General features: G+C 36.4%; 1 protein-coding gene across 6 annotated transcripts in view; it reads right to left on the bottom strand.

Moving 5' to 3' along the window:
• The window catches only part of LEPR (leptin receptor), a 75,276-nt gene that overhangs the window by 37,849 nt on the left and 11,192 nt on the right, over positions 1 to 26,235 (bottom strand). For 4 of the 6 annotated variants that reach the window (XM_029228444.1, XM_029228443.1, XM_029228449.1 and 1 more), the window contains exons 4-8: positions 14,294 to 14,502; positions 10,249 to 10,394; positions 8,305 to 8,449; positions 4,072 to 4,362; positions 3,795 to 3,912 (exon numbers count right to left, since the gene is read on the bottom strand). In XM_029228444.1, the coding sequence (XP_029084277.1) occupies positions 3,795 to 3,912; positions 4,072 to 4,362; positions 8,305 to 8,449; positions 10,249 to 10,394; positions 14,294 to 14,502 (909 nt within the window). Of the gene's footprint in view, positions 1 to 3,794; positions 3,913 to 4,071; positions 4,363 to 8,304; positions 8,450 to 10,248; positions 10,395 to 14,293; positions 14,503 to 26,235 lie in introns of those variants that run through there. The other 2 variants (XM_029228446.1, XM_029228445.1) reach the window with 2 other exon arrangements.

The following is a 26,235-nucleotide window of genomic DNA, read 5'->3' on the forward strand; positions in this document are numbered from 1 at the left end:
AATGTTCTAACAGAGAGGTAGGGATCCAATTGGAGACAGAACTTACAACACTTTGGAAGCTACACTAATATTATACTGAAGTGATCGAATTTTTAAAATAAAAATCACAAGTGGTAATGGGGAATTCCTGATATGGAAAGGAAGATAAATTCCTTGCACTTTAAATTCCACAAAACAAATTGAAAACATAATGATAGTAGATTGTAGCTTAATTGACATTGTCCTAATCTTTTCTAGTTCAAAGCAATATAATTAAAATAATATCAATTATTGACTTCTATATGGATCATATAGTCAGGTATATCACTTATTTTCTCAGAGAAGAAAATTAAGAAAATATTTTTTTATCACTACATCCCAATCAACACTCCACCTCAGAGAATACAAAGCATTTCTCCTCTTCTTTGCAATAGCCCTTCTGCCATTATTTGCTTTAAATATGGTATTTAAGTGGCTAAAGTAGCAGTTACTGTTTCCATAAGAATGGGAGTAAGGAGGTTACAAGAAAATGAAAAATCTATATCTTTCTGTCTTTCATTTTCCATTTTTTGTGACTCCTTTTTCTTCCTATTTCCTCAAAATTACAACTGTTTGTGTGTGTGTGTGTGTGTGTGTGTGTGTGTGTGTGTGTGAATCAGTGTGGTGGATGGGGTTAAATGAGGAAGAGGGATGAAGAGTCATCTGTGCATAAAAAATAAGAACCCTGACCTTGTACAGAAGCACACTAATAGTCCACTTGGAATCCAAAGGTTAGCATCATTATCGTCACGACAGATATAACCATTTATTGAATGTTTACCAGCAGAAATCATATCACTTAACTCTAATTAAATAAAGTGTCATTAATTCTCACAGAAACCCTGCAAGTCCTATTATTCATTCCATTTTACAGACAAGGAAATTGAGGCCTTAGAGAGGTTAAAAAAACTTGAACACATATATTCAGCTAGTTTCATGGTTCTTCTATAAATATTAGGAAGATAAATGAGTCCAAATGCTTATGGAATAGTTGTCCACAAACACCATTTTTTTTTCCTGTTTTTTTTTTTTTTTTAAACATCTTTATTGGGGTATAATTGCTTTACAATGGTGTGTTAGTTTCTGCTTTATTACAAAGTGAATCAGTTATACATATACATATGTCCCCATATCTCTTCCCTCTTGCGTCTCCCTCCCTCCCACTCTCCCTATCCCACCCCTCCAGGCTGTCACAAAGCACCGAGCTAATATCCCTGTGCCTTGCGGCTGCTTCCCCCTAGCTATCTACCTCACTACGTTTGTTAGTGTGTATATGTCCATGACTCTCTCTCGCCCTGTCAAAGCTCACCCCTCCCCCTCCCCATATCCTCAAGTCCGTTCTCCAGTAGGTCTGCGTCTTTATTCCTGTCTTACCCCTAGGTTCTTCATGACATTTTTTTTCCCCTTAAATTCCATATATATGTGTTAGCATACAGTATTTGTCTTTTTCTTTCTGACTTACTTCACTCTGTATGACAGACTCTAGGTCTATCCACCTCATTACAAATAGCTCAATTTCATTTCTTTTTAAGGCTGAGTAATATTCCATTGTATATATGTGCCACATTTTCTTTATCCATTCATCCGATGATGGGCGCTTAGGTTGTTTCCATCTCCGGGCTATTGTAAATAGAGCTGCAATGAACATTTTGGTACATGACTCTTTTTGAATTTTGGTTTTCTCAGGGTATATGCCCAGTAGTGGGATTGCTGGGTCATATGGTAATTCTATTTGTAGTTTTTTAAGGAACCTCCATACTGTTCTCCATAGTGGCTGAACCAATTCACATTCCCACCAGCAGTGCAAGAGTGTTCCCTTTTCTCCACACCCTCTCCAGCATTTATTGTTTCTAGATTTTTTGATGATGGCCATTCTGACTGGTGTGAGATGATATCTCATTGTAGTTTTGATTTGCATTTCTCTAATGATTAATGATGTTGAGCATTCTTTCATGTGTTTGTTGGCATTCTGTATATCTTCTTTGGAGAAATGTCTATTTAGGTCTTCTGCCCATTTTTGGATTGGGTTGTTTGTTTTTTTGATATTGAGCTTCATGAGCTGCTTCTAAATTTTGGAGATTAATCCTTTGTCAGTTGCTTCATTTGCAAATATTTTCTCCCATTCTGAGGGCTGTCTTTTGGTCTTGATTATGGTTTCCTTTGCTGTGCAAAAGCTTTGAAGTTTCATTAGGTCCCATTTGTTTATTTTTGTTTTTATTTCCATTACTCTAGGAGGTGGGTCAGAAAGGATCTTGCTGTGATTTATGTCATAGAGTGTTCTGCCTATGTTTTCCTCTAAGAGTTTTATAGTTTCTGGCCTTACATTTAGGTCTTTAATCCATTTTGAGCTTATTTTTGTGTATGGTGTTAGGGAGTGATCTAATCTCATACTTTTACATGTACCTGTCCAGTTTTCCCAGCACCATTTATTGAAGAGGCTGTCCTTTCTCCACTGTACATTCCTGCCACCTTTATCAAAGATAAGGTGTCCATATCACAAACACCATTTTTAATGTGAAAATGCCACGGAAAGAAAGTAAAGACAGATTACAAAAGTAAAATGGTATGCCATGAATATTCTATTGATTTTAAAGTTCTCATATCAGGTAAGATGAAGACAGCTATTATTCCCATGTGAGAAACAAAGAAATTGCCTCATTTTTTTCTAATATTACTTAAGAATAGACTGGGAGCGTTAGGAATAGGAATCAGAACACAGTATTTGAGGAAATGGATTTGTTTTTCAAGCAGAAATTTTAGATTTTAAGAATAAATGAGCACAAGCTATACAAATTGAAAGTCCCAGTACAAACTGAGACAGGGTGTTTAAGAGTAGTACACACACTTGAAAACTACTAAAGAATGTTATAAAAATTGTCCTAATCAAGAGTGTTATTATTTTAGATAAAGGTCTCTGTAGAGAGAAGAATACTATAGGAAGACGATGACTTGAATTCTTTTCAAATCAGAGAATGGTAAAAAAAAAAAAAAAAAAAAAAAAAAGCCACGCAAATTACTCTTTACTAGAATTGTTTAATCCTTATTAAGTAAACAAAGTTATAGTTACCAAAGGGGAAAGGGCGGGGAGGGAGGGATAATTTAGGAGTTTGGGATTAACAGATACACAGTATTATATATATAATAAATAAACAACAAGGATTTACTATATAGCACAGAGAATTATATTCAGTATCTTATAATAACCTATAATGAAAAGAATTTGAAAAAGAATAGATACATATATATATATAACTGAATCACTTTGCTGTACACCTGAAACTAACATAACATTGTAAATCAACTATATTTCAATTAAAAAATAATAATAATCTTACCTATTTCTAAAGACCATTCATATTATCTCTTACAATATCTGTACCACTACCTCCAACCTTTTTCTAAAACATTAATCTTCAGCAAATGATATGAGGCTTCTATAATCCTTGATATTCTCCTCTAGCTAATTCTCCAAGTCAAATTAAAATGTATAGACATTAAGTTTTTGGATTTCATTTACTAACTAAAATGCAACTGTGGAGAATTAACTGATCATCAGAAAAAAATAATCTGAAGCAAAAACAAATTACAATCTTTTTGTGTGTGAATTTTTTCAAGAATCACCAATTTATTTAACCCTCTAAAAATTTCCTAATTAAGAATATTCTACCTTCCTCTTTTGGGAATAAATCTACAAGACTACTGCTATGGTGATATTCTACAGGAGATGTTTATCTCACCATATCCACAGAAAAATAAAACAGCAAAAATATACATACCTCTGATACCTCAACTGCAAAGTGCTTCCCACAAGTGATTGGATTGCACTGGGTGACCATCTGCAAGTCATTTTAGTTAAGTACCCATCAGTTTCACATGATATATTGATATTGACATCTATTTAAAACACATTAAAATATTACTATAAAGCAAAAGCACCAAAACATTTTTAATGAAAATAAAATTTCCTTAACATCTTCAATGGGACTCTAAGATAGAGTCCATAATAAAAATGTATCTCATGGAATAAAATGAAGAAAATCCCGGAATTCTTACCAATCACATATAACTCAGCATAGCGATGGTGGCACTCATGCTCATTGCAGCAGTACACTGCGTCATAGGTGAACTTTCCTCGGGGTTTGGTTGCATTCAAATTAGGAAAAGTAACTTTGCTAACATGGTCACCCACAACATCATACTGGCTTTGGGGAATTTTCTCAGCTAAATTCATCCACCAAACAATCTTTTTTGAGGAAACTATCTTGTTTTCATTTTTATAGATGCAGTGAAAAGAAACGTTAGACCCAACGGTTGTCAGAATTTTAGGTGGAAAGTATATGACATCTGTAATGGGGAAAAAAAAGGTAGGATGTTAGATGAAGACAGAAAACATCACGAAAGCAACTGATACCATGTAAAAAAGATTCACAAGGCATTCAGGATCATACTGCCCAAAATAACATGAGTGCGCTGAGAGACTGCAGAACTGTAGCTGCCTGTTCGTGTACAGTTAGTAAGTGTCCCAAGCATTCCCATTCCCAAGTGACTTGAGCCTCCATAAATGTCCTCAGTATTTTCTAAACACAGAGACTTATGCATTATAAAATATGTTTTAGACAGTAATTGTCACTTGCTAACTGATAGGCAGGAAATTAATGAAAATGAAATGTAGTCTAATTCCACAATGGTATGTCTTCCATCAGACTCTGCTTTCAGAATCAGTGAACCTTAGCGCAAGTTCTTAAGTCAAATCCCTACAAAACAAAATCCTGAAGAATAAATGGTGATAGCCACTGTCTCGTTTGGATACATGAAAATTTCAAGTAAGCAGGTAGAGAAATAAGCTTTAAATAAGAAAACTTGTTAGGAAATGTAAAATCAATGATGCACCAGTAAACAAAGCAGGCAAAACTGTAAATACTGTTCTGTAGTATCATTTTAAGTTATTTAGTGCCAGTACCCTGTGGTTGAGGACAAGGGGAATCAGTATTTTTCTAAAATATCATTTTTAATGCCTATACACTATTCCATACTACTCTTTCAGTCTCCTATTGTTGGAAACATAGTTTGTCTCTATGTTTTACTAGAAACAATAAAAATAAATGAATGTTTACATAGGACAGAATTATTTCAGCCATAGTGTATTACAAAAACAGGGTATTTCAGTTGTACAATTTAAGGTAAGCTATTTTCTGCTGATAGAATATGAATATCTGTTTTCATACATATTTGGATTACCCTCAAAACAAGTCCAAAAAAACCTTGACTAGTTTTTATTATTTTTCTCTTTTCAGTAATAGCATGCTAAACTCCAATGCCTTTATATTTATAATCCATATAAGATATTTGCATCTTGTATGTCTACAGTCAAGCATAAACAGGAAAAAATTTATTTCTTTATTGTAAAATAAGGAAACAATAATGATTTTCTTCTCATGACCAAGTATCAATACCTTTACAGGATCTACATTAATAAATTTTATTAAAAAAGGAAATTCTATTGATAAATATTAGTGAATTACTCAAAAGAACATAAATCATGGATCAAAACATTTTAGATAAGTTATTTTAAAATGTGTTATCATAGCTCCAGAAAATAGCTTTTTTTTTAATTCTTGGAGAAGATTACCTATCTTTCTTTAAGGACAAAATATTTTCTTTAACCTGGTGTAAGAGCTGCACAGGAAGTGTACAAATTATCTAATATCTGTTTCTCCTCTTCTTTCACAGCAACAAGAATGCAGCTAATAAAGGTACTACAAGAATTCAGCAATTCTAAAGTTGCTTTTAGTATGTAAATTGCAATATTCTTGTACTTTATAAGTTCTGGGAAGGTCCTGAGTTTTCCTCTAAAAGCCCAAGATCTCCCAACAGCTATAGAGAAAGAACCTATCCAATTCATTTTAAAAGAATCCATAAGATGCGACTTCCTTGGCGGTCCAGTGGTTAAGACTCCACACTTCCAATGCAGGGGGCGCGGGTTCCATCCCTGGTTGGGGAACTAAGGTCCCACATGGCGGGTGGCCAAAAAAACAAACTAATTTTTTTTAAAAAAAGACATAAGACCTACAAAATTAGAAAATAAAGGGATTCATACCCCATTTAAAAATAAATAAAAGAATCCATAAAAATTCCTTGACTAGGAATAGTCAATGCTTCATTAACTGTGAACTTGGTAGGTTCACTTTTAATATATTAATGAATAAAAAGTAGTAGTTACAAAGGTACTGAGAATTAGCATTCTGTCTGCAGTAATACATCCAGTAACCTCTGGTTTTTTTTTTAAAAAACAAACCCAAACTGTTTGAAAATGATAAGGTGGGTGTGCTAACTCATTCGAAACAAATTAACACCTCAATCTTACAGAATGTTTCTGTTTGGTGGATGCCGTTACAGCACCTATTAGTGAACAATGGAGGTGAATCTAATAATATTAGGTAACTAGACTTAAGGGAGAAGGATTCAAATCCCTTTACACAAGAACAGGAAGTCCCCGAGTTTGGAGACATACTTTGCTGTTGCACACCTTTCAGGGAATAAACCTCAAGTGTGGTCAGCACTGTGAAGTGCAGACATTGCAGCCAACGTAACTCAGCAAACCTAAACCTAAAAAAACTAAGCAGCACTAAAACCTCATTTACCAGGAATCATGAAGGAAATGAGGTGTTCCACTAAAATGCTCTATGTAATTAAGCTTACTGCTTACTAGCTTTAAGAATCAATTTTATTTTTTATTTATTTATTTTTTTTTGCGGTACGCGGGCCTCTCACTGTTGTGGCCTCTCCCGCTGTGGAGCACAGGCTCCGGATGCACAGGCCCTGTGGCCATGGCTTACGGGCCCAGCCGCTCCGCGGCATGTGGGATCCTCCCGGACCGGGGCACGAACCCGTGTCCCCTGCATCAGCAGGCGGACTCTCAACCACTGCGCCCTAAGAATCAATTTTTAGTGCCACCAGAAATCTTGCATAATTATACATTTATGCACTTAATTGTTTTACTAGTGGTTACAAACATGAACTTTGGAATTAGGCTACTTTCTAACTGCCTTAACTTTTACAAGTTATTTAACCCTATCTAACTCTCAATTTGTCTATGAAACAGGAATAACAGTACCTATCTCACAGGGCTGTTGAAAGGATAAAATGATAGTACGTGCAAAGCACTAAGAACAGTGCCTAAACACAGGAGGCACCCTATAATTGTCAATCTTATTATTATTAATCAATAAGGAATTATCAATCTACTTCTACCTTTTATTTGTGATTTAATACGCATTACATCATTACAGTAGACAATACTGTGATAGAGAAATGTGCTTGGGAGATACTAAAATGTATAAGATTTTCTCCCCACTCTTGGTGTCCTAGTCTACTTTCTATTTGGCAAGTTTCTGTCTTTCCCTTAATAATCGCATGGTACCACTTAGTGGCATAGGAGCTATCCAAGTTTGTTAAATTAGTAAGCTTAACTTTACACTCATTGCTAAATCAACAAATTCTGCCCTTTGGAGCAGCCGTTTGCTCACTGTCTGGATTTATTTCTCACTTATTTTCAGGTTTTTCTGTTTGGGATGTCTACAGTCACTAGAGGGACACACCTGTGTTGAATAAGTAAAAGGCTAGCTGTTAATGGTAATATTGTTGGATATTGCACAAGTTAAATGTGTTGAATATCTGCTGAGTGTTTTACATGGTACTTGCTATCTCCATATATCCATAATCAACCTGAGTGAGTTTGAGTAGGAATAATTTTTGCACATTTGACAGATCAGACAACTAGTCAAAGGACCATGAACTGCCTTCCTATAGTCACAACCTGGTTTGTGCCAGGGCTAGCACCATTAGACTCCTGGACCTCTATGTAAAATATTGCACCTCAACTCCACGAGGAAGCTGTGAATAAACTGCAGTTTTTCTGATGTTAAAGATACCTTTAAAAATATGAAAACTGGGGCTTTCTTGGTGGCACAGTGGTGAGAGTCCGCCTGCCGATGCAGGGGACATGGGTTTATGCCCCGCTCCGGGAAGATCCTACATGCCACGGAGCGGCTGGGCCCGTGAGCCATGGCCGCTGAGCCTGTGCGTCCGGAGCCTGTGCTCCGCAACGGGAGAGGCCACAACAGTGAGAGGCCCGCGTACCACAAAAAAAAAAAAAGAAAAAAAAAGTTAATATGGTGTTCCTCCTTTAGGTTTACTGCCACAAAATTTAAGATGCATATAATATGCCAAAGGCAAATTCAAGAACCATATTCCCCTGTCAGTAGAAGTGACTCTTATAAAACCTACCTTGTGTGGTAAAGGTAAGGGGGGTGCTCCAGTCACTCCAGATTCCTGGGCCATCCAGTCTCTTGCTCCTCACCTGAACCTCATACGAAGACCCAGGAAGCACACTGTCTACTAGCAGAGATGTAGCTGAGACAGTCTCATCAGCCTGTTAAATATTATTTGAAAACAGCAGAGCATCAGGTCGGTGTGGAACCTTTACCAAAACTGATCACAAGCAGGTCTCGACTAATCTCAAAGAATTAAAATCTTACAGAGTAGTTAGCTGGCCACAGTGGAATTTAAAAGAAATCAATAACCCAATAACAAATGTTTGACTGACAACAGTCAATAAAATTTTAAATAGCCTGTAAGTCCAAGGCAAAAAGTCACAATGATAATCAGCATTTAACTGAATGATAATGAATGTTGACCTCTCAGAATTTGAGAGATACAGCTAAAGTCAGTGGGAAGCTTCAAGCCTCTGCTGACATCTGTAACACACACGGTAGGAGATGATGCACAGGGGGGGACAGAGAACTATAAGCATTCCTAGAGCAAAGTGTCACAGAAGGAGGGCATGAATAATTTTAAGGACCCAAGGCTGATGATCAGCTATAGTGAATCAAAATATCTAAGAGACCTAACTGCATGAAACAACCAATGATGTACTCCAAAGATACTGAACTCCCTGGCTCATTAAGACTGGAGCACTGCAGACTAAAAATGGCGAAAAGCACCAGAAATGCATTAAACAATTTCAGATCACCTGTAGTTAAAATCCTATTATCTCCATTTTACAGATAAGAAAGCTAAAGCCCAGAGAAGCCTCAACTGCTTTTTCCATACATGACACTGGATTCTCATTCTGTTCTTTATGAATATAAAGTCTTAAAAAATTAGCCCAGATCTAAAAAGACAGGTTTTTACCTCTAAATTAGATAACAATTAGTTTCACAAATTACAGTGCCGAAGTCTTTGCATGGCCCACAAGGCTTTTTATGACCCCCTCCTCCCCTCCCCCTCTTTGATCATCCACTAATACTACTGCCCTCACTCACCACCCTGGCCTCCAGCTTCTCATCCAGCTTAGGGCCTCTGAATTGCTATTTTCCCTATTTAGACTCCAATTCTCCCAGATATCTACATCACCACTTCCTTCAAATCCCTGCTCAAATATCACCTTCTCAAGGAGAGCTTCCCCTACCTCCATTTAATATTTCAACCCACCCTCTCCCGCTAGCATTCCCAAGCTCCCCTCATCCTGTTCTACTACACAATGGATCCTGAGTTCTTGGCACCTAGTAGGCGCTCAATACTTACTGAAAGAATGAAAAAAGGATTTGACACACTATACATGTTTGTACTGCATGTAAAGAAATACATTGAGCAATAAGAAAAAATAAGGATGACATGTAAAATCAGAAACCAGAGAAGGTCTTTACGTGAAAATATTATAGTTATGAATTCAATAATTCTGTATCTGAACTTCTTGTAGCCATTAGTTGTGCGTGTGTGTGTGTGGTGTTAATGAGAGGGAGAGGGAGAAGGAGAGTGAGAGGAAGGGTGAGAAGAAGAGAGAGAGAGAGAGAGAGAGAGAGAGACAGAGAATTAATTTAATATACATAAACTTTTGGAAAAGAAATTTTTCCTCGCAGTAAATTCTGGGAGGAATTTGTCATGCTCCTCAAAATATAACATGGATCTACATGTAAGACATATTGAATAACATCAAACAATTTTTCTAAAATCATTTTATGGAAGATGCAGAAATGCTGTATATATGCTCATTTCTTATGCTGCTCTTGAATGAAAGCCAATGGTATGACATTAAATTATGACTGATTCTGCTCCAGAAGCAGTATGCACATTTGGTATGCAGAGGTGTTCTGTATGGGATTGGGAGGGGGTCTCACCTTTCCTTAATTGCTTCTCAACTTTTCATTTTATTTACTAAAATATACTTACTTTTCTCATATTTTTTGTAGAATTCTCTGAATATTTCACTTGATATTGAAGTTGAAATGGTACCAATGCTGGGCTGGACCAAGAAATCTTTAAATTACCAGTATCTGTGATTTTCATACACAAACCTAATGGTGGATCAGGCTTCACTTAAGAAAAAAAAAAGAACACTTTTAAGTCATGTCATTTTCATGATAATCATAAAGTGAGGTCAAAATGAGTTTTTAGCATATCCTATTCTTTCAACTAAAATATCTTTATTCAAAGGCTACTTACAGAACCAAAATATTGGTTCTACTCCTGTACCTTACTATAGCAATCCATGTATCTTCATTTCCTTTTCCCTACATGGTAAAAACTATAAACCAGTAAATGATGTTATTTTGATAAATGTGAATGCCTGCTGTAAAAAAGCCTGCCTTACTTTATTTAACCTAGCTTTTGCTATGCTTATTTGAATCCTCCCCTGACAAAACCCACTGTTTTAGCAAATGACAAGTGGAAAAAGTATATTACAGAGCACTATTTGGAAAACGCATATAACTTTTGCATGCAAAAATCAATGCACATATTCATGCAAATTCATGTAAATATGCATGCAAATTCAGTATATTTATTACTTTTAAAATACAACAAATCCAGATATACCCATTCAAATAGCCCAAACCATGCACAGTTTACACGCAGTAAACACAGCATTAGCAGGCCCTGGCTTGTCACCAGAAATGGGGATGGAGTTTCTTATCCTAATGGGGTATTTAACTCAGTTTATAATTTCTGAGTTCATGTGTATATGTGTTTTTATGTACGCCTATGCATTTGTGTATATTCATACATGGAGATTTGTGTGTGTGTGGCTTTAAACATAGAATATAACCTTTAAATCATTTGTAGAAACAACGCAAACATCTTACAATAAAGGACTGATTGAATAAATAATGATTCATCCCTTTAAGGGAAATCTATACAGCCTTTAAAAATCATATTAGAGAATAATATTGAAAATGTTTAATACTGTTAGTTTTAAAAGTTTATTAAACAACATCTGTACTTGGATTCCTGATTTATTAAAATTTATAAATTAAAGGATATTTGTAAATACATATTAAAATAGAAATAAATGCCAAAATAGTAGATAATAAATGAATAAAATAATTTTCCTTCTTTGTGCATCTCTATGCTTTCAAGATTTTTGTGATTAACAGGGATTATTCATGAACACAGAAATCACCATTACATTGAAATATTTACTGACTTTTATTTTCAAGAAATAAAATGGCACATTCTTTACACATTCCATATTTTCATGAATTTAGTCATAGTTTTTTTTCTTTCCTTGAGTCAAAATTAATGAAGTTTTTACTTTCTGTGACATATTACAAATTTTAGTTACTTTAAAGCAGGTATATCTAAACCGTAAAGTCCAGAAACAACAGGTGAAATTCACTGAGTTCTCGTGACCAATAAGACAGAAAACAAAGACACCAAACAGAAGTGAAATCATAAAATTATAAACTATTTTACATTTCCTATTTGCATACATATATGTCTTCATATTAGAAATCTAAAAATAAATCTTTCCCTGGACCCCCTATGTACTCAGTCCCAGACCTCATCTACCTGCTTCTTTCAGAGGAAAATTCCTCCAAAGAGCTGGCATACTCACTTTCTCCACTTTGCATCCCATTTTCCTGAGCAACCTATTCTGATCAGGTCTTTCTTCTCACTAGTCCACTGAAACTACTCTTGCCAAGGTCACTACACTTTGCCAAATCCAATGTCAACTGTCTGATTCATTTTACTCCATCTCTCAGCAGTATTCCTACTGCTTGTTCCGTGAGTAGCTGAAATACTTTTTTCACTTGGCTTCCAGGCCACCACACTCCTTTACTCCTCTTTTCTCTCTGATCATCCCTCAGTCTTTCTCTCACTGAACTCTAAATATGTGATCTCATACAATCCCATAAACATCTGTATGCTACAGACTCCCAAATATATATCTCCCCTGAACTCCAGGCTCATATATCCAACTACATACTCAACATCTCTTCGGTTTCTAATAAGCATCTCAAACATAGTATGTCACACACCTAATCGTCTCTAATATCCCCATCTCAGCATCTGGTACCACTATTCTGGTACCACCCAGGTCCAAGCCTAACTATTATCCTTGATTCCTCTCTGTCCTTCACACTCCATACCCAATCCACTAGAACATTCAGTCAGCACCATCTCCTAAATAGATCCCAAGCCTGATCATTTCTTTACTTCTCCACTGCAACAACCCTAAGCCAACAGCTTCCTATATGATTCCTCTGCTTCTACTCTTGCAACTATCCTTCCTTCCTTCCTCATCAATTTCCTTCTTCACATGCAGCATAAATTTTAAACATATGCATGCGTACACACGCACACATGCACACACACACACACCCTTGATCATATCACTCTCCTGGTTCAAATGCCTCCATTGCAATTAGAATAAAATCCAAAAGTTGTAACCCTGGTTTATGGTATGACCTGGACCCAGATGACTCTCTAACCGCATCTCTAAATATTCTCCTACTTCATTCATTCCATGCAAAAGAGTCTTGTACTTGGTTCTTCCAACTTCCAAGCTCATTCCATCCCAGGAATTTTATGAGTGCTATTCTTCCTGCTTGGAGCACCTTTTGTTTTCGCATGGCTATCTCTTTTCTTTCAGCTTAAATGCTATCTTCTAAAAGAGGACATCTATAACTGAAATAACAGCCCCTACACCTGACATTCTCCATCACACAACTTCTCTTATTTCTTTTATAGCACTTTTAAAAATATTATCACATATATCCCAATACGAGGCAAGATTTTTTCCCCAAAATTATCCGAAATAAGACAAAATCATTTTTAAGGTTCTTATAAAGTCTATCGCAGCAACTTCTCTTAACTACTTTACTTTTAAAAACAATTTAATTCAATGCTGGCTCTAAATATTTCTAAAAATCACCTGATAGAACTGGTTTTAAAAACAGAAAATGATGATACTTTATAGATTTTGTATTTTTCCCTGTGGTATAACGTCATGACTGAATTCCTTGTATATCATTGTAATTACATTGTGGAGATCACAAATATATCCCTAGAGGACAAGTTATTTTAAAGTCCTAATGTTAAATATGATGTCATATGCAGATTCAAAAAGTGCTATTTCCTCAGTAACTTAGACAGAAGTGAAGGTAAAGCAGTGTGGGAAAGTGTGTCAGATACTTGGAAAAGTGGCTCTAGTGATGTCAAAAACAATGATGCAGAGATGCATATAAAGCGTTTGTATACAATCGTTTTAGGAAATGTAAATGTAAAATAGTAGCACCGTTAAATTATGTATCATAGGTAATATATAATTTAATATACACATACAAAACTGAGTTAATAGTTTGTTAACATTCGCCTATATTATTCACACTGAATAACTCAATACACTGAATATATGTAATTATACATTCCAGTTGATCAAATAAATTTGGGGAATCTTTGCACTGAAAATATGGGTCTTTGCCTATTATTTGAGTTTTTCTTAAGGTCAGATTTGTACAGCAAATTATTTGTTTATGTTTTTACTGTTTCTCTCTGCCCACTACTGTCTGCCCCTGTTCTGTGAGGTATTCACCATTGTTTCCCCAGCTCCTAGGCCAGTGGCTGACACCCATGAGCCTCTAAGGAATGCTTACTGAAGGCATAAATTCAGGTAAAAACAAGCTTTCAATTATTTTCAGAAATAGTTATCCGAGATGTGAAAAAGTAATAACCAAGCAATAAATATTCATTAGACGGATCCAGGATTTAAAGAAATCAAACTGTTTTCAAAAAGAATTTAAGTTACAATTGCAGAGATATCTATACTGCTGTTAAATCATTCCAGAAGCTGCTTTTAATACTCCCTAGAACTACACTTACCATCTTTAGAGTGTTGGGCAAAGCAAGATAAGCTAGTGAAAAACTTCGTAAGCAATCTTCAACCTGTTTGTATGACTGATGTTGATATCTAGTATCTTTTTTATGCACAACTTACCAACATTAATGGGCTGAACTGACATTGGAGGTGAGTGAAAAATTACTCCACCAGATGTGATTTTCAAATACATAAGAAGGGTGTAATTGATTTTGACTGTTGGCACGGGCACATGACATTCACAACATTCATGAACACTGCAGTTGCACTGAACAATCTGAAAACTGCTTTTCTGGGGGAGCAGAGGTGACTCTTCTAATACTTCAAGCCTATATGGAAAAAGAAGAGCTAAGTATTAACACAGATGTGAAAGCACTGGATATATTTAAAATGTAGGACACAATATCCAAATTGAGGGCAGCTATTCTGCACACTCACCTTAAAGAGCATCTGGGGAAAAAAGATACATTATAACAAGGATACAAAGACAAGGGTTAAAGCAGGTTAGCTATCAGAAATAATATAAACAATGGGCTTCGCTGGTGGCGCAGTGGTTGAGAGTCCGCCTGCCAATGCAGGGGACACGGGTTTGTGCCCCGGTCCGGGAGGATCCCACGTGCCGCGGAGCGGCTGGGCCCGTGAGCCATGGCCTCTGGGCCTGCGCGTCCGGAGCCTGTGCTCCGCAGCGGGAGAGGCCACAACAGTGAGAGGCCCGCGTACCGCAGAAAAATAAATAAATAAATAAAATAAACAAGAAGACAGTGAAGTACTGAAAGGAAAGAAAAATTGTGATCCTAAATCCTATATGCAGTAAAAATATCTTTCAAAATAAACATGCGATAAAGGCTTTTTCAGACATGCCAAAATGGAAATAACTCATTATCATCAGACCTGCATTATAAAAAATGCTAAAGGAAGTCCTTCAGGCAAAAAGAAAATGTTAGTAGATAGAAGTCTGGTTCCACATAAAGAAATGAAATTTAACTAAAAGGGTATATATTTATTGACTGATTAAAGCAAAAATAATAACCATGTAGTGTTGGGTTTATAACATAGGTAGAAGTAAAATGTATGACATTAGTACCAAACTTGGGGAAGGGGGAGATCTGTAAGTACACAGTTGTAATGTTCTTCTACTATACACGAAGTGGTGTCATAGCAGCTAGAGGTATAATATCAGTTCGACTATAATAAGTCAAAGACCTATATTCTAAATCGTAAAGCCACCACTAAAGTAATAAAACAAGAAGTTACAGCTAATAAGCTACGATAATCAGCCATTGGAGTATGAGTGTAAAGATAGGAAAATAGATTAATGGAACAGAAGAGAGACCAGCACCTATATGTACAATCAATTTTCTACAAAGGTACAAGCAGTTCTGTGGAGAAAAAGTAATCTTTTCAATAAATTGTGCTGGAACAGTGGGATATCTACATGCTCCCCACCCCAAAAAGCAACTTTAATCCATACCCCCCATCAGATCTAAAAATTAATTCAAAATGGATCATCAATCCAAATGTCAAGTCTAAAGCTATGAATCTTTTAGAAGAAAATATGGGAAAAAATTTTTGTGGCCTTGGTTTAGATAAGAATTTCTTAGATGAAACACAAAAGCATGATCCACAAAAGAACAAATTGATATTGTTATAAAGTAGAAACTAACACACCACTGTAAAGCAATTATACTCCAATAAAGATGTTAAAAAAGAAAAAGAACAAATTGATAATTGGACTTCTATCAAGATTGAAAACTTCTGTTCTTCAAAAGACACTGTGAAAGATAAAAAATAACAAAAGACAAGTCATAGACTGAGAGAATACATTTGCCAGTCATCTCTCTAATAAAGGACTTGAAGCCAGAAGATATAAAGAACTTTCATAACTCAATAATAATATTAAAAAATCCAATTAAAAATAGGCCAAAATGTCAATAGTCACTTCTCCACAGAATACATAGAATGAAAAGAAACATGTGAAAAGAAGCCCCAAATCACTAGTTATTCAGGAAATGCAAATTAAAACCCCAATGAAATACTACTATCCACATATTAGAATGGTCAAAATTGAAAAGATTCATCATATCACATATTGAAGAGGTATGCAGGAACTGGAACTCTAATACACTGCTGGTAGGAATGTAAAATGATACAACTTTGGAAAACAGTTTTGCAATTTCTTAAGTTGTTAAACATACACCTACTATATAATTTACATATTCCATTCCCAGGTATTCATCCAGGAGAAGTAAAAGCATATATCCTTACAGAGATATGTACACAAACAAGTACAGAGAATTGTAGCAGCTTTCTTTGTAAGAGTCAGAACCTGTAAACAACTCATTTATCAATCAATAGGTGAGTAGACAAACAAACTGTGGTATATTCATATAATGGAATGCTACTCAGCAATGAAAAGGAATGGACTGACAGTAGATTCACACAGCATTAATGAATCTCAAAATAATCATGCCATGTGAAAGCAAGACAAAAGTTCTGTAGGAATGCATTTATATAAAATTCTAGAAAATGCAAAGAAACCTTTGGTTACAGAAAGGGTCAGATCAGTCATTGCCTGGGGACAGTGGGGGATGGGAGGTGGGGCTGGTGGTAGGGTACCACAGGTAGGAGTAGAGGGTGGGATTACAAAGGGGCAAGAAGAAATTTTGTGATTGACAATAGATTCATTTTCTTTATTATGGTGAAGACTTTATGAGTGGTTTCATATATCAAAACTTATAAGTTTACACTAAATATGTACAGTTTATTTTATATTCTTATATGTCAGAAAAGCTGTTTACAAAAAAAAGGAAATCTAGGGAAAAGTTTTTAAGCAATACTTTGCCTATCACTGTAAACCTACAAATGAATGGGTTAACTTTAAAAAATAACTGTAATTATCTTATAGGGTTACCCAACTCAAGGCATAGAGAATACAGCCTGCAACCAAGACACAGACAGTTGCTATTTCTGATTTTTTCGTGTTTGTTTTTTTAATCTGCCTCATCCCATGGAGAGTCTAAGCCTTGGTATAAATGAGAAGTCTTTAGGGTGGAAGTTCATGGCAGGGGCGGGGGGTATCCATGCCTCATATTCCCTGTCTTGCTTGAGCTACCCCCATTCTGTCCATAAACACCTGCTGCCTCGTATCCAAGCCACTGCACGCTTTTTAAAGAACCTGGGGACAGGGAGAGAGTATTAATATTTAGGCATGATCACTGCCTTCAGAAAAGACCTCAGTCCTTTTGGAGGAAAAAGCTGTAAGAGATAAATATACTAACTAAAAATTCAACGTGGAGAAAGTGTTGCTTTAGAAACTGTGCTAATTAGCCTATACATGAGTATTCAGATATAAACACATGAGAGAAACGGACCCTAACCTTTCCATACACACCCCACGAATTATTAAGTGTTTTGAATTATGATAGATTTTTCAAGTTTCCTGAGCTAGACTTTAGTATTCCTTTAGTCCTAAAAAAGAAACATCAATCAGGAAACAACATTTACAAGACATTTTGATGTGCAAAGCAATATCCTGGGCACTGTGGAAGGGATACTGTTATTGTAAGAAGCACACTAAATTAACATTGAGACCTAAATTAGGTTTTTCTGTTTGCTTATGAACCATAAGACCATAGACAAGTAAGTTCATCTTTGTGAGCCTTGGTCTCCTTAAACAGTAATACAGAGAAAATGCCTGAACCATCTGTCTTTATTAAGTTTTTGTGAATATAAAAGACAATTACATAAAAGTTTTTTTTTTTTTTTTTGCAGTACACGGGCCTCTCACTGTTGTGGCCTCACCCGTTGCGGAGCACAGGCTCCGGACGCGCAGGCTCAGCGGCCATGGCCCACGGGCCCAGCCGCTCCGCGGCACGTGGGATCCTCCCAGACCGGGGCATGAACCTGCGTCCCCCGCATCGGCAGGTGGACTCTAAACCACTGCACCACCAGGGAAGCCCCATAAAAGTATTTTTAAAAACTTTAAAGGGCTATACACCCATGAAATTCCATTTTGAATTGGAGGTGGTATGACTTAGCACTTTCAACTTTATCTAAATCTTTAAACAAATCCAATGAAATGTTTTTAAAAATATCACACCATGGCTTTTATGTGTTTTTCAAATATTAAAATAAAAGCTTTTATCAGAAGAGTATGGAACAAATTAAATGAATTGTGGTTATTTATGTCAGAAATATGCTTGCAGCTTGTATTATGCTTTGACTGAAGAACTCCCAAATTTTAAGCCACAAATAGAACTGAACAGAAAACAAGACACATATACTCCAGTAATATTTTTTAAAGGATAGGAAATTCTGGTGAGATTTTTCTTTTTTAAAACAAAAAGAAGAGTTAGAATTACACTGTCTTACTTTACACGGTCTCACCAATGCCATCTTTTTCTAAATACAGTGGACATTTGTAGAATACGGCTGATTACCAATGAAATTAACTCTGTGGTTTCTCTACCACTTCACTGTTGTGTTCTATTTAATCAATCTATTTTCATTTTCTTTACAATTTAAATATATGCAAATATATATATTCATAATAATGACTATATACAATGATTATATATTATATAGTATGTATATATACAACATATATTGTAGTATTTCATAATTGGTGTTTTTTTTAAAAAAAAACAAAACTCCATTCAGTAATTTCCCAAACCACTCCAACAGATAACCCCATCATGAAAGTCTAAGAATGAACCTAAACCTAGTTTTCAAATGCTCTAAACAGGGGTGAGAAACCTGCAGCCGAAATAACACCCGTTTTTAGAAGGACTTCTTACATTAACCAATGGTTTAAAACAATACAAAGAAAAGAGGAAGAATATTCCATGATTCACGTAAATTATATGAAATTCAAATTTCAGTGTCCATAAACACAGTCGTGCTCATTCATTTACATATTAATTGTGACTACAAGGTTGTGATAGAGACAGTACGGTGGGCAAAGTCTAAAATATTTACTCTCTAGACTTTTAAGAAAAAAATTTTTAATCCCAGCTATAGGCCAAAAACATTTTGTACTCCCTACAGGTGGGTATTTGATGGGCAAAAGACACAAAAATAAGGAAACCACATTAAATATATCATCAAATTTCATTACATAACATATTTGCAATGTACACAAAACACCTTGAGGATCACTAATTCAATTTTTCAAACCACCTTATTAGTTCCCTTATGAGGGAACTAATAACACCTACTTTACAAGTAAAAAACTGAGCTCAAAGAGAACGTAGACCTGGAATTCATCTTAAGTCTCATACTTCCATGTTCAGTGCTTGTTTCATCACACCCAAGCTGTCTTATCATTACAAGCTGTCTTATTACAAGACAAGTTTCACTTTTACCATTGTCATTTTATTTAGGGGATTGATAAAGACTTTAATGGCCACAACTAAAGAATAATTATAATCTGAATTATGTTAATATTTCGATAAATCAGAACATTAGAGAATTACAGAATCATTTCAAATCATTTTTTCCTTGAGGAAAACATTAGATATTTCTCATATTTATGACAGCAGAAGTTTTTCCAAGTTTGTGTGAAACCTGTAATACACCAGCCTTGTTACTTGCCAAAGTCAGCATAAGAACTTCTATTACCTTCCAAAAGATTTTTTAAAGTTTTAAGTATTTATGAACATCAGGGGCTTCCCTGGTGGTGCAGTGGGTGAGAGTCCACCTGCCGATGCAGGGGACACGGGTTCATGCCCCGGTCCGGTAAGATCCCACATGCCGTGGAGCGGCTGGGCCCGTGAGCCATGGCCGCTGAGCCTGCGCATCCGGAGCCTGTGCTCCGCAACGGGAGAGGCCACAACAGTGAGAGACCCGTGTACCGCAAAAAAAAAGAAAGTTTTAAGTATTTATGAACATCAAATGATACTTTAAAATTTTGATAATGCTACTTTTAAACCATCAAAATTTTAAAGTAGTATAAGTTAAAATGGTGATCAAATTTTTAAAATAAGAACGAGATACACTGGCTTAAAATAACCAAAACTTAAGAATTTCTGAAATTCTTGAAAAATGTTTACGCAGCAAAATATTTTACGCGTTGCCAACACACACACACACAAATTCAGTGTCACTATTTATTTAATTTCTCTATATGTGAGTAAACTTTACTTGCAAGTGAAAAAAATGGTCAAATAAATTTTAAATTTGGCTTCTTTGCAAATTTCACAATTTTGGCAATATTTCCACTCAAAAATTAGATATATAATTAGTACTGAAATTTCATCTTTTAGCCACAAATGGTTTATAGAAAGCACATTCTATCATCTGACCTTTGATCAAATTACTTGTTCCCCTCAAATTTTTCTATGAATATATTAATGTTTCTCTAAGCAAAGATCTATACTAAATTATTACAGGAATAACACCAAATGAGTGTTCTTGATTGTGACATAAACTGAGAGCAAAACATAGTGGGCAAACCAATAAACATGAATTGGAAAATTTAGCATTAGCTTTGTGTATAATTTAATCAAGTCGCATTTTAAATCTCAGACTGGTAACCTATACAAATGTTACTCCCCAAAATCTAGTTTACCAATCCCAAGTAATTTCAAAGAACAGGTTAGTGTCCCAGACTAGACTCATCACAATAGATTCCTGGACCCTCCATGGAGAATTCAGTAGGTCTGGGGCCAAGGAATCTGTTTTTAATAAGTGTCATAGACCAGCGGTTCTCAAAGTATGGTCCCCAAGCCAGTAACATCAGCATCATCTGGAAATTGATAGAAATGCAAATCCAGTCCAGACCTCATGAATTAGGCCCAGGTGAGAAGTTGACTTAGATGTATTTCATCAAGGAGACAAATTTAAGAAGCATTCTGTAAAACACAAAGTACTCATCAGATGTACAATATCACCAAACAAATGGAAAATCAACAAGGATGAGAGGGAGGAAGAAAAAAAAAAGAAAATAAAAAAGGAATGCAAACGAAAACAAATAGACCTAAATGTACATCAAGTTAACAATACAACCACCTGAGGCAGAAGGGGAGGGGATATCCTAATTAACTTCAGAACACAGAATTTTAGCAAAGGCAAAATGAGTCTAAACAAACATTGCACTCTAGTTACCCTATTTGTTTTCTATGGTGGTATGGCTTAGCTATTCCAAAACTACTTTGTGTGTATTCTAGGACTGAGCAACTAGGTAATATATTGTTGGAAAGGGAAGCAAGATTTCTCACTGCTAGAAAAAGGAGTTACAAAAAAAAAGAAAGAAAAGAAAAGCTAGGATAGATCCTGTGGTTTTGAACTAGAACAAGAGACATTAGTATTGCCAGAACAAAATCCAACATTCTTTGGGTTTTAATATGCTTTTAATATGTGTATATACAGAGAGATATAAAAATATAGACTTGTGAGTATTATATATACACATTATGTGTGTACTGTGTGTATGTATACATATAACTATGTAGCTGAGTGGGCCTAGAAACAATACCACCCAAGTAACAGTGAGCATCTAGCCCCCCGATACCACTTTGTAAACATCGTTCTCCAACAGAAAGGAATCAGGGCTCCTTGGAAAAATGGCTGATACCAGTGTCAGAGCAGGAAAAGTATAAAATCAACCTGAAACATCTTGTAGTGCTAGAAAGTAAGGAGTCCTATTTTAAAAAAAAAAAAAAAGATCTAACACATCAAAAGGACACAGAGGCCAGTTTACATAAGCACCCACTGCCAAATATGGGACAGTGTGAGCAATAAAATAAATAATGATAGTAACTAAATATAGCTCACAAAATAAAATAATAATCCATGAGTCCATCTTGATAGGAAGGAAGAAAGGAAGGAAGGAAGGGAGGGAGCGAGGGAGGAGGAAAAAAGGAGGGGGAAGGAAAGAAAAAAGGTAAGAGAGAAAGAATGGAAAGTGTACTTCTCACAGAGCCTAGCACTGTGGCCTGCACACACTGTTTCTTAATTAAATAACACTATGCCTAAAATGTCCCAATTAACATTGAGCACGTTTGTTTACAAATAATGCATCTTTCTTCTCTAAAAATTTCAGTTGTTCTTTTTTATATTGTCAATTTCTCTCCTCATTATGTTCATGTTTTCCTTTATATCCTTGAGCATGTGGAGCATGCTAAAACTAACTGTCTGCTAATTCTATTATCTCTGCCATTTCTGGGTCTGCTTCTATTGTCTATTTTTTCTTTTGGGGTTATATTTTCCTCTTCCTTCATATATGTACCATTTTTTACTGGATGCCAGACATTGTGAATATTACAATTGAGTGTTGGATTATGTTGTTTTGCCTTAAAGAATGTTGGATTTTGTTCTGGCAATCAGCTAAGTTACTTGGGTGACTTAAGTGTGAACCTTTTAAGCTTCTTTTAAGCTTTTTTGGGGGGAGTATAGAATAGCCTTGACTCTAGGGCTAATCTGGCCCCACTTTTAAAGTGTGGCTATTATGGGGTTTCTACTGAATGTCAGTGATATTCAACAAGGTCTCTCCAAGTCTCCCTGTTGGAAACTTTCATTATTCCTGGCCCTGTGTGACCTCTGGGAATTGCTTAGATTACAGCTCCTGGTAGTTGTTCTCTTCCTAGAAGTTTTCTTGCCCAAGATCATAGACAGATGGGTATTCAGCCAAAGAATCGAGGGGACCCCAGTGCTAACTCCTGTGTACCTCCCTGCTTCAGGTACCCTGCCCTATGAATCAAGCCCCCTTTTACCCTCTGAACTCTTCTCTCTGTCTCCTCAATTCAGCAATATTGCTGGGCTCTGCTTGAGTTCCCCAGCCTTGTGCCATGTCCTGGAAATTGCCTCCAGCCTGGAAAACCTGAGTAAAATAGAACTTACTTTGTTTCCTCCTCTCAGGAATCACGTTCTGTTCTGCCTTTGTCCAATATCTGAAAATAGATGTTTTCTACTTTTATAGACTTTTCTAGTTGTTTATGACAGAAGAGTAATCCTAGAACTTATTATTCCCTCATGGCCAGAAGTCACTTTTGCTGACTTTTTATATTAACTTCTGAAGACATGTATTCACATAGTTCAAAACTTGGTTTTCTTTAAAGGGAGTAGTGAAATGGGGTGATGACTTGATGGAAATGTGTGATCGAGGAAATCTATGTTTTAAGTGGGAGTTACTGCAGCATGTGTATCGGCTGAGAGGAAAACTTGACGATGCAGGAGAGAGAGGGGATAATTGCCAGAACAAAGTCCTTGAGTGACAACAGGGGATGGGACTCAAAACACAGAAGAAAGTGTTCATTTTATATTGGAACCCAGAGAATTCACCAGCAACTAAAGAAAACAAGGAAACTGCATAGGCACTGACATGAGCAGGCTGGTAGATTTTGGTGAGAAAAGCAAAAACCTGAACCCGCCCCCTCCACCTCCTGCTTTCCCAGTGAAAATCAAAAACAAGGTCATCAGCGGGTCTCTCTGGCTCTCTCTAAGGGAAGCCAGCTGCCATGTTGTAAGGTGCTCTATGGAGAATACACAGGACAAAGAACTGAAGAAGGCCTCCAGTCACAGCCTGGGAGGAACTAAGGCTTTCTGTCTAGTGGCCCATGAGGAATTTGGAAGCCTAGGGAGTGAGCTTGGAAACAGATCCTCCTGAAGTTGAGCCTTGAAATAACTGCACTCCTACCTGACATCTGCATTGCAACCTTGTGAAAGACCTTAAGGCAGATGTCCCAGCTAAGCTGCACCTAGATTCCTGACCCACAGAAACTGTGAAATGATGAATAACTGTTGTTTTAAGCCACTAAATTTTTGGTAATTTATCATATGGCATAGATAGCCAAGGAAGATATTGGTACCTGGAAGTGGGATGCTGCTATAACAAATACCTAAAAATGTGGGTGTGGCTTTGGAGCTAGGTGATGGACACAGGCTGGAAGTATTTGAAGAGGCATGATGGAGAAAGCCTAAAACACCTTGAACAGGCTGTTAGTAGAAATCTACAGTTTGAGGACACTGCCAGCGAGGACACAAAAAGAAGTGAGGAACATGATATTGGAAACTGGAGGAAAGGGAATCTTTCTTACATAGTGGTCGAAAGCTAAGTAACACATCGGCAGTTCTGTGGACAGTGTAGAATGTGCCTACTGATCTGGTGATCTATTTCAGGAGATCTCCAAACAAGTGCTGAAAATGCCTCTTGGTTCCTTACTGTTTCAAGAGGAGAGATATTCATTGACAAAAGGGCTGTTAAACAAAGGAACTAGGACTTGAAAGTTGTAAAATTCCCAGCCTCTCCAGATGGCTAAGGATGTTTGAAATGGCTTCTAAGCAAAGAGAAGAGCTTATTTCTAAGAGACCTACGGGCTTTTATCTAACGGAGTGAACCCCAGTAAGATTCCCAGGAGGCTGTGTGATCTTGTGAGAGAATTACAGTAGCAGAAACACTGCTAGCTTAGACTGAAGGAGTACAAAATGACACAAAGCCACTGGATTCCCCAAATTGTGCCAACCGGAAGCATGCTGAGAAAACTACTCAGCTGCAGAGATGTGTAACTTTTCATAAAAAAAATGGAAGGCGAATCAGAGGGCAGAACCAAGGGCCCAGAGGGCAGAGCCAAGGGGCATGGAGATTTACTCCTGAGGCTGAGGTGACAGAGGGACTAGGCCTGACATGACGGGTAGGGGGAGAGATGGTCAAAGAGTGGGATCCTTGAAACTGAGATTAGAGAAAGAGCAAGCTTATCTGCTAATGACAAGATCCATGAGAATGGGTAAGCTAGGTTGGATGAAAAAGAGAAGAGTAAAAGTAAAGCTTTCAAGAAATTGAAGATCATCCAGATTGATGCTGAAATCACCAAGAATGCTGACAAGAGTGACAGTGAAGAGACAAAGTAAACTAGGTGTTAGCAGTTACAAAAGTCCAAACTCCCTGGACAACCCTTGCTTATTCATCCACCTTGATTTCTCATCATTCCCCAGCTTCCCAACCACAGAACTTTTCAAGTCCTCAAATGTCTATATGTGACTGTGTTCCTTTGCAAATGCTCTTCACTCTCTCTGGCTCATTCTTCTCTGCCCCCTTATAATCTAGGCAGATACTTCTAGCATATGTTTCTCAAAGTCCCCATATTTATTACATCACAGCATTTTCAGACTTTATTATGTTCTTTGTCTTTACTATCAGCTCCAAGAAGGCAAGGGTTGAGTCTGAGCTGTTTAACACTGTTCCCTACACTCAGCTCAGTGTCTGATGTACACATAGGCACCTCACAAAGGAAGAAGAGGATTTCCTTCCTAGGTCTAAGAGAAAATTCAAAAATAACACATTTGTACGGTATCTCTCCTTCAGTTTCTCGGACAAACATTAATATCTGACCTTAAACAATGCTTTCCCTTAAGGGACATATTTATAGGGCTTTAAGTCCCTTAAAAACATTAGGTTTTAGTTCCTTTTAAATACATACTTATTTACACATGGAAGCATTTGAAAGACTTCTCTCATGAATTCTCTAATGTCTTGGGGAGGTGATTTTGATGAAAACTTTTCTATAGTAACCATCCTTATGGATTTCCTCTTCCACAGAGGTTTCATTTGTTATATGGGCCAGCTCTTCCTCCTGATCTGAAGAGTCTTATTTAAATTTTTGGAGATATATTGCCCAAAGATGCACACAAAAATAGAATTCAAGGTGGAAATAGTACGTGACAATTGGTAAAACTAACCAAATCATACAATGGAGAGAACAATTAAAGTGGCAAGAAAAAAAGAAGAAAAGAAAATGCTTCTCAAATTGCATGCAATTAGGTTTTCCTGTATTAATATTTTTTAGAAACCTGAGTTCAAATAAAAGCAGGTCAAAAGAATCTACTAAATTCATCATGTGAGCAAGTTGAAAAATCTATTTAGTTTATCATAATTTTCTCATTTTTCTGGGTCTTACCATTTAGATGAACAGACCAATGACTACTTAGCTGACTGAAGTTCAAATTCGCAGCTGTAGCTAACTTACTATGCAATTTTGTAATGTTCTGACATATTCATATATAATATCTTTTTCAGAAAATGCAGACCTCAGACATAACTATGGCCTATACATTATAAAAATTATAAA

Source organism: Monodon monoceros, unplaced genomic scaffold, assembly GCF_005190385.1.
Source record: "Monodon monoceros isolate NGI ecotype Baffin Bay Population unplaced genomic scaffold, NGI_Narwhal_1 Super_Scaffold_18, whole genome shotgun sequence".
NCBI classification, from domain to species: domain Eukaryota; kingdom Metazoa; phylum Chordata; class Mammalia; order Artiodactyla; family Monodontidae; genus Monodon; species Monodon monoceros.